At 49.8% G+C, this 12,980-nt stretch overlaps 2 protein-coding genes across 2 annotated transcripts in view; one reads left to right on the top strand and one right to left on the bottom strand.

Annotated features, from left to right (window-relative positions):
* The window catches only part of SLC1A6 (solute carrier family 1 member 6), a 67,416-nt gene extending 67,009 nt beyond the window's left edge, over positions 1-407 (bottom strand). The window contains exon 1 of the mRNA XM_023229865.1: positions 249-407. Within this exon, the coding sequence (XP_023085633.1) occupies positions 249-254 (6 nt within the window). The 5' untranslated portion in view covers positions 255-407. The remainder of the gene's footprint in view (positions 1-248) is intronic.
* An 82-nt stretch (positions 408-489) lies between these two features.
* Positions 490-12,777, top strand: CCDC105 (coiled-coil domain containing 105). Its single transcript, XM_026457025.1, has 7 exons — positions 490-1,160; positions 3,283-3,387; positions 10,117-10,315; positions 11,024-11,190; positions 11,287-11,382; positions 11,483-11,592; positions 12,525-12,777. Exons 1-7 carry the CDS (start codon positions 591-593, stop codon positions 12,775-12,777), a joined length of 1,500 nt encoding a protein of 499 aa, XP_026312810.1. The 5' UTR covers positions 490-590.
* Positions 12,778-12,980: the final 203 nt, after the last annotated feature.

The following is a 12,980-nucleotide window of genomic DNA, read 5'->3' as shown; positions in this document are numbered from 1 at the left end:
GGAGAGGAAATGTAAGACTAAAAGAGCTACTTTTGGGTAGTCAAGAACACCAAGAACCCAGCCAACAGAAAGCTGAAGACTGCAAAGTGGCCAGCCATGGGAGAATTCTACCAGTGGGAACAGCAAGTCCCAAGCTTCCAAGTGGGAAAGCGCTTAGGACATCCTGAAGCTGAAAGACAGGCCATGTGCTGGAAGGTAACAGCGAGAGGAATACCTCGTGAGAAGCATGGCCCTTCTTCCATGCTTACCGACATGAGACAGAGTGTGACCTGGACAGCTGGAAGCGCTTAGGACATCCTAAAGCTGGAAGAAGGGCCACGTTTCTGGAAACAACGGCGAGAGGGACGCTAGACCGACTCTTTCTCAAGGAGTTAGGATGCCAACGCACTTAGGTCAAGTTCCAAAGCAAAGATTCCATCCTACTCCTCCCCCCACCTCTGGAATTTCACCTTCCTTGTTGCGCCCATCGCTATGGTGACGAGCGCTCTCAGTACACTCTCTCCACAGGCCAGGAAAGAGTTGTGTGTCTTTGGGGTCCCTTCTGATCCGCCTGGGGGTCCCCGGCCAGGCCGAGGGACCAAGCAGGGACCATGCGCGTGTTGGCACCCCCGGCAGAGCGCAGCCAGGACACACGCATTGGGGCCCCAGCATGGCGCGAGGCAGCTCAAGCCATGTCGAGAACCGCGCACATCCTGACGGATCGCTGCGGGCAGGAGGCGGTGACCATGTGGCAGCCCAAGGACAGCGTGCTGGACCCGAACTTGGCGCACCACCTCGGCCGCGCCGCCTACATCCAGCCCTGGCGCTTCCGAGTGGAGATGCTCAAAGGCGGCGGCACCGTGGAGAAGCCGCCGCCAGGCGAGGGCGTCACGCTGTGGAAGGGCAAGATGAAGCCGCCCGTCTGGTACGCCCGCCTGCCGCTACCATTGCACCGCAAAGCGCGCGCCCTACAGACCACCGAGGTGGTGTACGCGCACGCGCGTGGAGCGCGCCTCACAGCCGCCCGCCTCGGCCACGCGCAGCACCAGATTAACGGGAGGGTGCAACAGCTGCTGCGCCAGCGCGAGGTCACCGACCACAGGCTCAGCGAAGTGCGCAAGGGCCTGCTTATTAACCAGCAGAGTATCAAGCTGCGGGGCTACAGGCCCAAGTCTGAGAAGGTGGGATCCTCCTCCCCGCCCCCAACCCCAGCCTAATTGCAAAGACTGAGGCCTTCGTTATGCAGTGTTCAGCCCCGGAAAAATCCTTTCCATACTTTCGGAGGGCGAGGCTGATGGATCACCTGAGGTCAGCAGTTCGGGACCAGCCTGACCAACATGATGAAACCCCCGTCTCTACTAAAAATACAAAATTAGCCGGGCCTACTGGCACATGCCTGTAATCTCAGCTACTTGGAAGGCTGAGGCAGGAGAATCACTTGAACCCGGAAGGCAGAGGTTGTAGTGAGCCGAGATCACGCCATTGCACTCCAGCCTGGGCAACAAGAGCAAAATTCCATCTCAAAATTTTTTAAAAAAATCTTTCCATAGAGAGAACACCCAATTCTGGTGAATAAGGGCAAAGAAGTTGAGGGCCGGGTGCAGTAGCTCACGCCTGTATTCCCAGCATTTTGGGAGGCCAAGGCAGGAGGATCGCTTGAGTCCAGGAGTTGGAGACCAGCCTGAGCAACATAGTGAGACCCTGTCTCTACAAAAAAAAAAAAGAAAAAAAAAAATTTAATGGCCCAGCGTGGTGGCATGCACTTATGGTCCCAGCTACTTGGAGGCTGAGGCAGGAGGATTGCTTGAGCCCAAGAGTTTGAGGCTGCAGTAAGCTATAATCAGACCAACTGCAATCCAGCCTGGACAACACAGTGAGATCCCATCTCTCCAAAAACTGGAGGAAAATTAGCCAGGTGTGGTAGTTTGTGCTTGTAATCCCAGCACTTCAGGTCAAGGCAGGAGGATTGCTTGAGGCCAGGAGTTTGAGGTCAGCCTGGACAACATGGCAAGACCCTGTCTGCACCAAAGTTTAAAACAAAAAAATAGCCAGGCATGGCGGTGCATGCCTCTAGTCCCAGCTACTTGGGAGACTGAGGCAGGAGGATTGTTTGAGCTCAGGAGTTCAAGGCTGTAGTGAAATATGATAGGGCCACTACACTTCAGCCTGGGAGATAGTGAGACTCAAAAACAAACAAACAAAAAAAAAGATGATGGAGACAGGCCCAGGAAGAGATGCCTGAGCCCCCATGACCCAAAGGAGATGAGATCCTCAGCTTCCCTGCCCTAGAGGAGAAAATTATCCAAATCTCCCAGCCAGGAAGAGAGGGTACAGCCCCTGATTCAGACTCCATGAAAATCTCCCCAAAAAGTAAAACCCACAGCCTTCGGTCCAAGCATAAAATCATCCACCCAGATCCCAGGTTCAGAGGGTAAGACCCTTCCATAGATGTGAGACCCTCAGCGCCCCAGTCCTAGTGAAAACATTCTTCCAAATCCCAGATGAGGAGAGCAGCTGACACCCTGGTTCCAACCCAGGTGAAATTCTCCCTAGAATGTGAAATAAAACCCAACTCCCCTGGCTTCAGGAAGTGAAAATCCCTGCCCCAGACCTCATCTGTGGTGAAAGGAAGAAGTCCTCCCTGCAGAGAGAGACTTCAGACTCCCAACCCTCACACCCAAAGGTTGAGCCCCCATCCAGAGAGAAAGAGTGAGACCTCTAGTACCAGTCCTGGTGAATCTTCTCCTTAAAGTGAAACCTCAAATCCCCACCCCAAAAGGTACAAAATTCCAGCCTCCCAGGGGAGAGATGGGACCCCACCCACAGAATGGGATTCCTACCTTCAGCCCCCAGATCCAAATATTAAGACTCCAAAAAGGAGTCTTCCCTATGATATGATCATCCCTCGTCATCCCTATGATATGATCCCTCCACCTGTAGCCAGGGAGAGGAGATAAGACCATCACTGAGGAAGGGGTGCCCAGCTCCCAGTCTCAGGGGGTAAGAACAACCCTTCCCCAAGTTGAGACACCTTCATCTCAGCCCCCTGGGCTCCTATCTGTAAAAGAGAGAAGCCCCCAATCTCAAGCTCCAGAGAGCAAGACCCCCCAAGTGAGAGAGCCCACTGAAAAAATCAAACCTTTTCAAATAGGGAGATACCTCACCCAAAGGATGAGAGTACCCCCAACTTCATCCTTCAAACTCAGAGTTTATGAGGCTGGCAAAGCCTCTACCACCCCGGAAAGAGAAATCTCTTCCCAGCCCTTTCCCAAGGATGTGAGGGATTCTTTCCTTGTTTTCTAGATCCCTGACAAAGCTGACAGTATGCTTACATGGGAGAAAGAGGAGCTGAAAGTCATGAAGAGGAAAATGGAGAAAGATATGGAAAAATCAGAGGTCCTACTCAAGGTTAGGGGTGCCCCCTGAGGACAACTTACGGGGGCTGGAGGGGGATCCCTGTCTGCCTAATGGACAAACCGCTCTGACCTGGGGACTGTCACAATAGCAATTCCTTCAAGCCACACTGACCAGATATTCATTGCATTTCACTTTGTGAAATGGAAAAAGTGAGGCCATGGGAGAGGAGGTTGGGTCTCAGAATAACCATGAACACCCACTCTGTACCAAACCCTGTGCAGTCATTGAATCCACTCGTTAAGACTGTCCTGTGAAGCAGAAACTATGATTTCCTCATTAGAGATGGGAAAATTGAGACTCAGAGAGAGACGACCTCACCTAATAAGCAAAGCCATCAATGGCAGCGCTGTGGTTTCAGCCCAGGTGACTGGAGTCTAGCTCTTTGCACTCTAACACGTGCTTCAGCTTCAGCCAGACTTGATCTCTCACTGCATCCTTCACGCTTGCAACGAGAACTTCTTCACGAGGGTGCAAATGAAGGGGGAAGAGCAGCCAGACTTCAGGGGCCTTTGGGACCTATTAGGGTTCACTGGCCACTTGTGTGCTTTCAACTCATCCATTTGATAAATACTAATCTAGTACCTGCTTCCCAGACACTGAGCTTGGCATCATAGATAAATTGGTGACTGAGAAAGAACTAGCCTTGCCCTTGAAGAGTTAACATTCTAGAGGCATTCAAAGAAAAGACAGGCTAGGGACTTGTTTTATTTCCTATTGTGAGATTGAACTGTCAAGTCTTTTACTGCTATTGAACTTGCCTTGCTTTTATATAGAGAGCTCCGCAGCTAGACTACATTTAAACAAGCATTGGACCTTGAAGGCAGATACAGAACTAAATTATATTTCACGTAGCAAAATTCAGTAAGGTTGTGTTGACTGGGGAGTGGGGAGAAGGGGAGAAGAAGGGACAAGCTGGGGGACGAAGGTGTGGACGAGGCAGCAGACTCAGGAGCTGGTGAAACGCTGTCCGCGGTGCTGAACTTGAGTAGGGCATATCTTCTGGCTGCTGTCATATTCCTTTAAATCTAATGATTCCTGAAATATCCTTCCAGGAAGTCGGAGGCAGAGAAGGGAGAAGCCCCTGAGGATGGACGTGGGAGCAAAGGGCTATAAAGAGGGAAGTGGATCATGCCCATAATCCCAGTACTTTGGGAGGCAAAGGCAGGAGGATTGCTTCTTGAGGCCAGAAGTTCAAGACCAGCCTGGGAACCATAGCAAAGCCTCATCTCTATTTTAAAATAAAATAAAACTAGCCAGACACAGTTGTACTTGCCTGCAGTACCTGTTCAGGAGGCTGAGGGAGGAGGATTGCTTGAGTCCAGGAGTTCAAGGCTGCAGTGAGCCATGATCATATCTCTGCACTCCAGCCAGGGTGATAGAGGAAGACCCTGTCTCTGAAAGAGAGAGAGAGAGGTGGGAAAGGACAGATGTAGATAGAAACAGAGACAGGCTGCTTGGCAGGATCTGGTCTGAATATTGCTGGAGAAAAATACCACCAATCAGATTTGTTTCAATTTAAAATCATGAAGTCAAACTTCAAATTGGCACTCAAACCTTTCCCACAGACCTCACCTTAAGTCTCTAGAAGACTTGCTGATCTTCTGGGCAAGTGATTTCATACCTTCTGTTCCTTCAGTTCCCTCCAACTCTCTGTGCCTTCCTTGCTCTACAGTGATTTCAATGAAAACCACCAAAGGGAACCTCTCTCATTTTTCCTCTGTCAATCCTATAATTCCACCCTTCCACCCTTCTGCATCATCAGCTTTTCCTTCTCTCTTGGCTCACTGTCACCAATAAACAAAAGGAGAGTTATTATTTAATGGGTACAGATCTGTTTGGGAAGATGAAAAAGTTCTGGAGATGGATTGCAATCCAGCCTGGAAGACAGAGCAAGATTCTATATAAATGAATGAAGGAAGGAGGGAAGGAACAGAACAGCTAAAATTAATCTCCATATCAGCTTACTGGAGATGATAGTTGCACAACAGTATGAATACACTTAATGCCACTAAACTGTACACTTAACAAGGTTAAAATGGCAACATGTAATGTTATATCTATTTTAGTACAATAAAAAGCCCACCTCTCTTGATCTACATGCCCCTCTAGATACCCATTTCTCTAGTCCACTGGATCTTATCTGCATATGTCAACTTGCTCATGTTGACTCCAGGCAGGCTCCTCAGCTAAACTGCATTTGAACAAGCATTGAACCTTGAAGGCAGATTCAGTACTAAATTATATTTCACGTAGCAAAGTTCAGTAAGGATGTGTTGACTGGAGGGTGGGAAGGAGGGGAGAAGAAGGGACAGGCTGAGGGTCAAGGCTGTGGACAAGGTAGACTCAGGGGCTGGTGGAACGCTGTCCGCGGTGCTGAACTGCACCGCGGTCCTTTTTTTTTTTTTTTTTTTTTTTTTTTTTTTTTTTTGAGTCGGAGTCTTGCTCTATTGCCCAGGCTGGAGTGCAGTGGCGTGGCGTGATCTCAGCTCACTGCAATCACCGCCTCCTGGGTTCAAGCAATTCTTCTGCCTCAGCCTCCCAAAAGTAGCTGGGATTATAGGTGCTTGCCACCACACCCAGCTAATTTTTGTATTTTTAGTAGAGACGGGGTTTCACCATGCTGGCCAGGTTGGTCTCTAACTCCTGACCTCGTGATCCACCTGCCTCGGCCTCCCAAAGTGCTAGGATTACAGGCGTGAGCCACTGCACCCGGCCTGGACAGCTATCTTGCTGGTCACCGTATTTTCACCACCTGGCACATCACCTGGCATCAGTAGGGGTTGAATTAATGTTTGAGTTCATGAACAAAAGACTTTTTAAGTTCACTTTTTAACCCAATCAATAAATCCCAAAGATATCCTATTCAGAGAAAGAAGCTGGACATAAAGTATACACCCTGTAGGATTCCATTTATATGAAGTTTTAGATTCAGCAAGGGTTTTCTTCAAGGTACAGTTAGTAAATGCTTTCTGCCTGTGTGCTGTGTAGTTTCTGCCCCAACTACTTAACTTGGCCAGTGTGCCATGAAAACAACCAGAAATGATATTCACACGAATGCGCATGGCTGTGTTTCAGTAAAATTTTACTTACACAAACAGGTCACCCATCCATAGGATGGAAATTTATCAACTCCTTAAGAACAGGCAAAACTCAGCTGGGCGCAGTGGCTCACATCTGCTATCCCAGCACTTTGGGAGGCCCAAGCGGGAGAGTTGCTTGAGGCCAGGAGTTTGAGGCTAGGAATTTGAGGCCAGCTTGCACAACATAGCAAGATATCATCTCTACAAAAATGTTTAAAAAATAACTGGGCATGGTTAGCATGCACCTGTAGTCCTAGCTATTCAGGAGGCTGAGCTGAGAGGATCTCTTGAGCCCAGGAGTTTGTGGCCACAGTAAGCCAGGATCATGCCACTGCAATCCAGCCCGGGAGACAGAGCCAGATTCTGTACAAATGAATGAAGGAAGGACTAGAACAGGTAAAACTAATCTCCAAGTCATCTTACTGGAGGTGGTCAGGGAGGGAGAGAGGAAAGGGGAGCCAGAGAAATGTATGGCATGATGGAAATATTGTATATCTTGACGGAGAGTGTTTATAAGGGTGTATACATGTGCAAATGACTTGTTTTGATATAACTCTCAAATAATTGCAAATATCAAAGGAATATGATATGCTTCGTTTTATTGTGGAGGAAACAAGATTTCAATGGCGGGATGCTGTCCAGATGAGATACAGCCTGGTGGGAGGGGGGAACTCGGAGAATAGCAGTCTCTTAATATTGATCAAAGCAGAGGAAGGGAGACTTCAAGGCTAGAGGTGGGGATGGAATGAGTGCCAGTTGAGAATCAAGGGGGTGACACAGGAAGATCAAGAGGTGGGTATAGTGAGTGCCAGCTCTCCATGTTACAGTGGGGAAATGCATGAGACAGGCTGCTTTCTCAGGGTGCCAGAACAGAGCCAGGCACAGAAACCAAGCAATTGACACCCAGCACAGGAAGCTGTTGCTGTCTCTTACCGCTCCCCTCACCCCAACCCCAAAGAGTCACTAAAGGCTTCTGAACTGGGTAAGGAGGTAGGAGATGTCTGAGCTTCAACTTAGAAATTGCTTCTTCCCAAGAACAACAAGAGCTGGCAAGAGGCCGGGTGTGGTGGCTCACACCTGTAATTCCAATACTTTGGGATGCTGAGGCAGGAGGATCACTTGAGCCCAGGAGTTCAAGACCAGCCTGAGCAACATAGCAACACCCTGTCTCAAAATAAAAGAACAGGAAAGGGTCAAGAATGAAGTGACGAAGGAAACCAATTTCTCAGAACCAATCCATATCCCAGCACTTTGGGAGGCCGAGGCGGGTGGATCTCCTGAGGTCAGAAGTTTGAGACCAGCCTGGTCAACATAGCAAAACCCTGTCTCTACTAAAAAGTACAAAAATTAGCTGGGTATCGTGGCACATGCTTGTAATCCTAGCTACTTCAGAGGTCAAAGCAGGAGAATCCTTTGAACCCGGGAGGCGGAGGTTGCTGTGAGCCAAGATCGTACCATTACATGATCTGTCTGGAAATGAGCAGACTCACTTTTACCTGGTTATTATGCACAGTGCCATAAACAGAAGACAACTTTGTGAATAAAAGTCTTAAGAATTTCTCTAGCTGGGCACAGCAGCTCATGCCTGTAATTCCAGCACTTCGAGCCCAAGATGGGTAGATCGCTTGAGCCCAGGAGTTTGAGACCAGCCTGGACAACATAGTATGTAAGACCTTATCTCTACAAAAATTTTTTTAAAAAATTAGCCAGTGTGGTGGCATGTGTCTGTGTCCCAGCTACTTGGGAAGCTGAGGTGGGAGGATCACTTGAGCACAGGATGTCCAGGCTGCTGTGAGCTGTGATCACGCCACTGCACTCCAGCCTGGGAGACTGAGTGACACCCTACTGAAAATATATACATATTACTTTCCTGGATTACCTGACATCCAAGTGAACACCCAGCACCTGGGAAAAATGTAAGCAGAATTGCCTGACCTTTGACTCAAATTTCCATGTTCCCCCACCTTAACACATCTTCCCTTCTCTAAAAGCCACATTTAAGGTAATATCTATCAGCACCACCAACTCATCCATGTGTTTATCTGTAATGGCTATTGAGGAAACTGTACTGTTCATGGTTGTTTTTTATTTTATTTTGTTTTTGTTTTGAGACAGGGTCTCACTCTGTTGCCCAGGCTAGAGTGCAGTGGTGCAATCATGGCTTACTGCAGCCTCAATCTCCTGGGCTCAGGTGATCCTCCCACCTCAGCCTCCTGAGTAGCTGGGATTACAGATGTGAATCACCACACCTGGTTAATGTTTTGCATTTTTTGTAGAGGTGGAGTTTCACCATGTGGCCCAGGCTGGTCTCGAACTCCTGGGCTTAAGCGGTCCTCCCACCTTGGCCTCCCAAAGTGCTGGAATTACAGGCATGATCCACCGCACCCAGCCTGAATGCAGTGATATTTTCACAGTATATTCATAGGTCAAAACATCAAGTTGTACACCTTAAATAAATATAATTTTTATTTGTCAATTACACCTCAATAAAGCTGGGAAAATTAAGTGGAAAAGAATACATTTTAAGTGAACTTACTACAAAAAAAAGATAAGTATGTGAGAAAATGGATAAGTTAATTAGCTTGATATCATCCTTCCACATTGCATACACAAATCAAAGCATCACATTGCATGCCATAAATACATACAATTATTATTCAATTAAAAACAAAAATTTAAGTAAAAATAATAAAGTAAACCTTGAGGGGTGGTGTGATGTGAGTCAAAAGAGGAAAAAAATCTTTTTTCGTAAGACATAGGCATGTCTCTCCTAAAAAAGATTTCATGAAAGAAAATATTTATCCGGAACATTGGGGAAATGAATTAAATTTAAAAATATTTCCAGGCCAGGCACAGTGGTTCACATCTGTAATCCTAAAACTTCGGGAGGCTGAGCCAGCAGGATTGCTTGAGCCTAGGGGTTTGAGACCAGCCTAGGCAACGTAGTGACACCCTGCCTTTACAAAAAAAATACAAAATACAAATTAGCTGTCTCAGGAGGCTGAAGCAAGAGGATCACTTGAGCCCAGGAGGTTGAGGCTGCAGTGAGCTATGATTGAACCACTGCACTACCACCTGTGCAACAGAGTGAGACTGTGTCTCAAAAGGATACACACACACACACACATACACACACACACACACACACACACACACATATATATATCCATAAGTAAAAGCCTTTACCAGTATCAAAAATATTAGGCACACTGCCTCATGCCTGTAATTCCAAAACTTTGGAAGGTCAGAGCAGGAGGATAGCTTGAAGCCAGGAGTTCAAGACCAGCCTGGACAACATAGCCAGACCCCTTCTCTGCAAAAAGTTTTAAAACTAGCAGGGCACGGTGCTTTACTCCTGAAGTCCCAGCTACTCAGGAGGGTTAGGCAGGAGGCTCTCTTGAGCCCAGGATATTGAGGTTTTAGTGAGCTATGGTGGCACCACTGCATTCCAGCCTGGATGACAGAGCAAGATTTTGTCTCTTTTAAAGAAAAAAAAAATGAGAGGGTCAGTTTCTGTTTAGAGGTAGAAATGTTTTACAGCCCTATAAGCCTCAAGCCTGCAGCAGAGAAATCACTTTCATCCACTTCCCTCAACCTCCCAGTTCTCACTCTGCCTTCTCCTCCTCCCTTCTCCACCCAGACCCTGGCCTCCTGCCGAGACACCCTGAACTTCTGCTTCAAGGAGCGGCTGCAAGCCGTAGACCTCATGAACCAGCCTCTGGACAAGGTTTTGGAGCAGGCTGGACGCCACTCATGGGTGAACCTCTCCCGGGCCCCCACCCCACATACACAGGGTCAGAAAACGCCTCCTCCAGACCCTGTGGGCACCTATACCCCAGGTAGGAGTCCACTATACTGGGTCGTATTGGTGCCCACCCAGATCCCCTTGACTGTCAGTGCAGCCCGTCCTCCACTTGGCTGTCCCTTTCCTGGGAAATAGCCCTAGAGCCAATGGGAGGACCGAAAGCCTATCTCGCTAAGCACACATTGTTTCTCAGATTTTCCCCCTGTGCTCTCCTGCTCACATTCACTGAGGACTCAGTCATTCACAGGCTCTGCTTTTTTTTTTGCTTTTTTTTTTTTTTTTTTTTTTTGAGATGGAGTCATACTCCATCACCCAGGTTGCAACCTGGTTGCAATCTCAGCTCACCGCAACCTCCACCTCCCAGGTTCGAGCGATTCTCCTGCCTCAGCCTCCTGAGTAGCTGGGATTACAGGGGCCCGCCACCACGCTTGGCTAATTTTTGTATTTTTAGTAGACGTGGGGGTTTCACCACGTTGGCCAGGCTGGTCTCGAACTCCTAACCTCAGGTGATCCGCCCCTCTCGGCCTTCCAAAGTTCTGGGATTACAGGTCACGGGCTCTGCTTCTAAGAAAACCAACCCAAGACGCTACTTACACTATCCCCCGCGCCCCCTGGGCTTTCACCCAGTCCCTCAATAAAACCCCCTAGCCCAGGGCCCACCACCACCTGAGAATAGAGAGAGGGACAGGGACTCTGGGAACAGAGGGCTTGGCGCCCCCAAGCGTGTCCTGGGCATTTGCAGAGTGCGCCTTGGCGCTAAATGAAGCCAAGCGGTTGTTGGTCGAGTCCAAGGACACCTTGGTGGAAATGGCAAAGAACGTGGTGGACGTCCGGGAGCAACAGCTGCAGATAAGCGACCGCGTGTGCGCCTCGCTGGCGCAGAAGGCGAGCGAGACCTTGGAGCTGAAGGTGAGCGCATTACCTGCGGCTGCGGGCAAGGGTGGGACAGGGGAGGAGAGGGGGACTGGGAACCAGCGTTATCCCCCTGCGCTTCCCTGCCCCCAGGAAAGATTAAATATGACGTTAGGACTGATGAGGGGAACTATCCTCCGGTGTACGAAATACAACCAAGAAATGTACACCACCCACGGTCTCATCAAGGTACGGTTCGGGGTGAGAGCCTTCGGAGGTGGAGGCAGGGGTGCAGGTGGGTGGAGACTGCGTTTAAACTCTCTTGCACACCGCACCCGCACCCCACCAGGGTCCTCTGTCGACAGTTCACCTGGAGACCGGAGAAAAGCTGGACAGACCCCTGGTTCGCATGTACCAGAGACACGTGGGCACCCAACTCCCTGAGGCTGCACGCCCCGCGCAGGGAAACCCCCCCCCCCCCCCCCCCATAGCCCTGTAAATGGTAAGGCTCCTTCCTCAAGCACATCTGGACCAGGTATGATCCCCCGCTCACCCAAGTCGGCCTGTCCTTCAACTCCTGCCACGAAGTGGGGAGGGGAGGGGGCTTCAGTACCCACACGTGGCTCAAATAAGTCCCCTCAACCCCTGTCCTCCCCTCTCACACACACCCTCACTGTCCCACTCTGGCCTTAGTCTCTCTAACTTGTAAAATGAGGAGCACGTCAGCACCTACTTCAGATGGTGGTGGTGAGAACAGATGAGTTCATGCATGAAAGGCGTATAGCATGGCACCTCCATAGAATACCCTTAAAGAGGCCGAGCTGTTGTTGTTGTTGTTGTTGTTGTTGTTATTATTGAGACAGAGTCTCACTCTGTCGCCCAGGCTGGAGTGCAGTGGTGCAATCTTTGCTCACTGCAGCCTTCCTCTCCTGGGTTCAAGCCATTCTTCTGCCCCACCCTCCCTAGTAGCTGGGGCTTACAGGTGTGCGCCACCACACCCAGCTAATTTTTGTATTCTTAGTAGAGACAGAGTTCTGCTATGTTGGCCAGGCTGGTCTTGAACTCCTGACCTCAGATGATCTGCCCGCCTCAGCCTCCCAAAGTGCTGGGATTACAGGGTGTGAGCCACAGCGTCCGGCCCTGAGCTGTTATTATTAAGCCCACTTCCTAAGGAGGCTCCTTCCTACACATCTTGACTAGATGCATTCCCCTCCCTTAGCCTGCCCTGTCACGGTTTTTGTTTTTGTTTTTGTTTTTTCAGGCGCACCTGACCCACCCAGATGTGTTCCCCTCCTCAGCTGTGTTCCTTACACACACACCTGGCGCAGGGGTGCCTGCCCACCCCAGGTAGCTCCCTGCCTTCTGCTCTGGCTCACGGGTCTGCTCCCTCTCCAGGGCACCGACAAGCTGCAGCGCCACATCACGCACCTGGAAAAGAACCTGGGCGAGCTGCTCGCCACGCACAAGAACCTCACCTGGGGCCTCAACTGCAAAAACATCGGGCATGAGGTGGACCGCAGCGTGGTGCGCCTGCGCCTGCGCCAGCGGCAACCGCACGTGTGCTACGAGCAGGCGCAGCGCCTGGTTAATGACTGGGACCCGCGCACGCCGCCGCCGCGCAGCAAAAGCAGCACCGACGCCTAGTGACCCCAGCGTCCCCCGCCCCAGCCGGCTGGTTGGATACTGGCTGGGACCTCAGAGAGCAGACATAGTCCCATGGGGCCCTCTCTCTCCCCTGATGCACCCTCCAAGTGCCCTCTAGGAGAATTATAATTAAAAATAACAATAATTATCATGTATTAGGCACCTACTGTATGTCAACTACTTACCCTAGGACACGTTATAGC

The sequence above is a fragment of the Piliocolobus tephrosceles genome, chromosome 21 (genome assembly GCF_002776525.5).
Source record: "Piliocolobus tephrosceles isolate RC106 chromosome 21, ASM277652v3, whole genome shotgun sequence".
Lineage (NCBI taxonomy): Eukaryota > Metazoa > Chordata > Mammalia > Primates > Cercopithecidae > Piliocolobus > Piliocolobus tephrosceles.
Note: the sequence above shows the minus strand (reverse complement) of the source record. Positions and strands in the feature narration are given on the sequence as shown.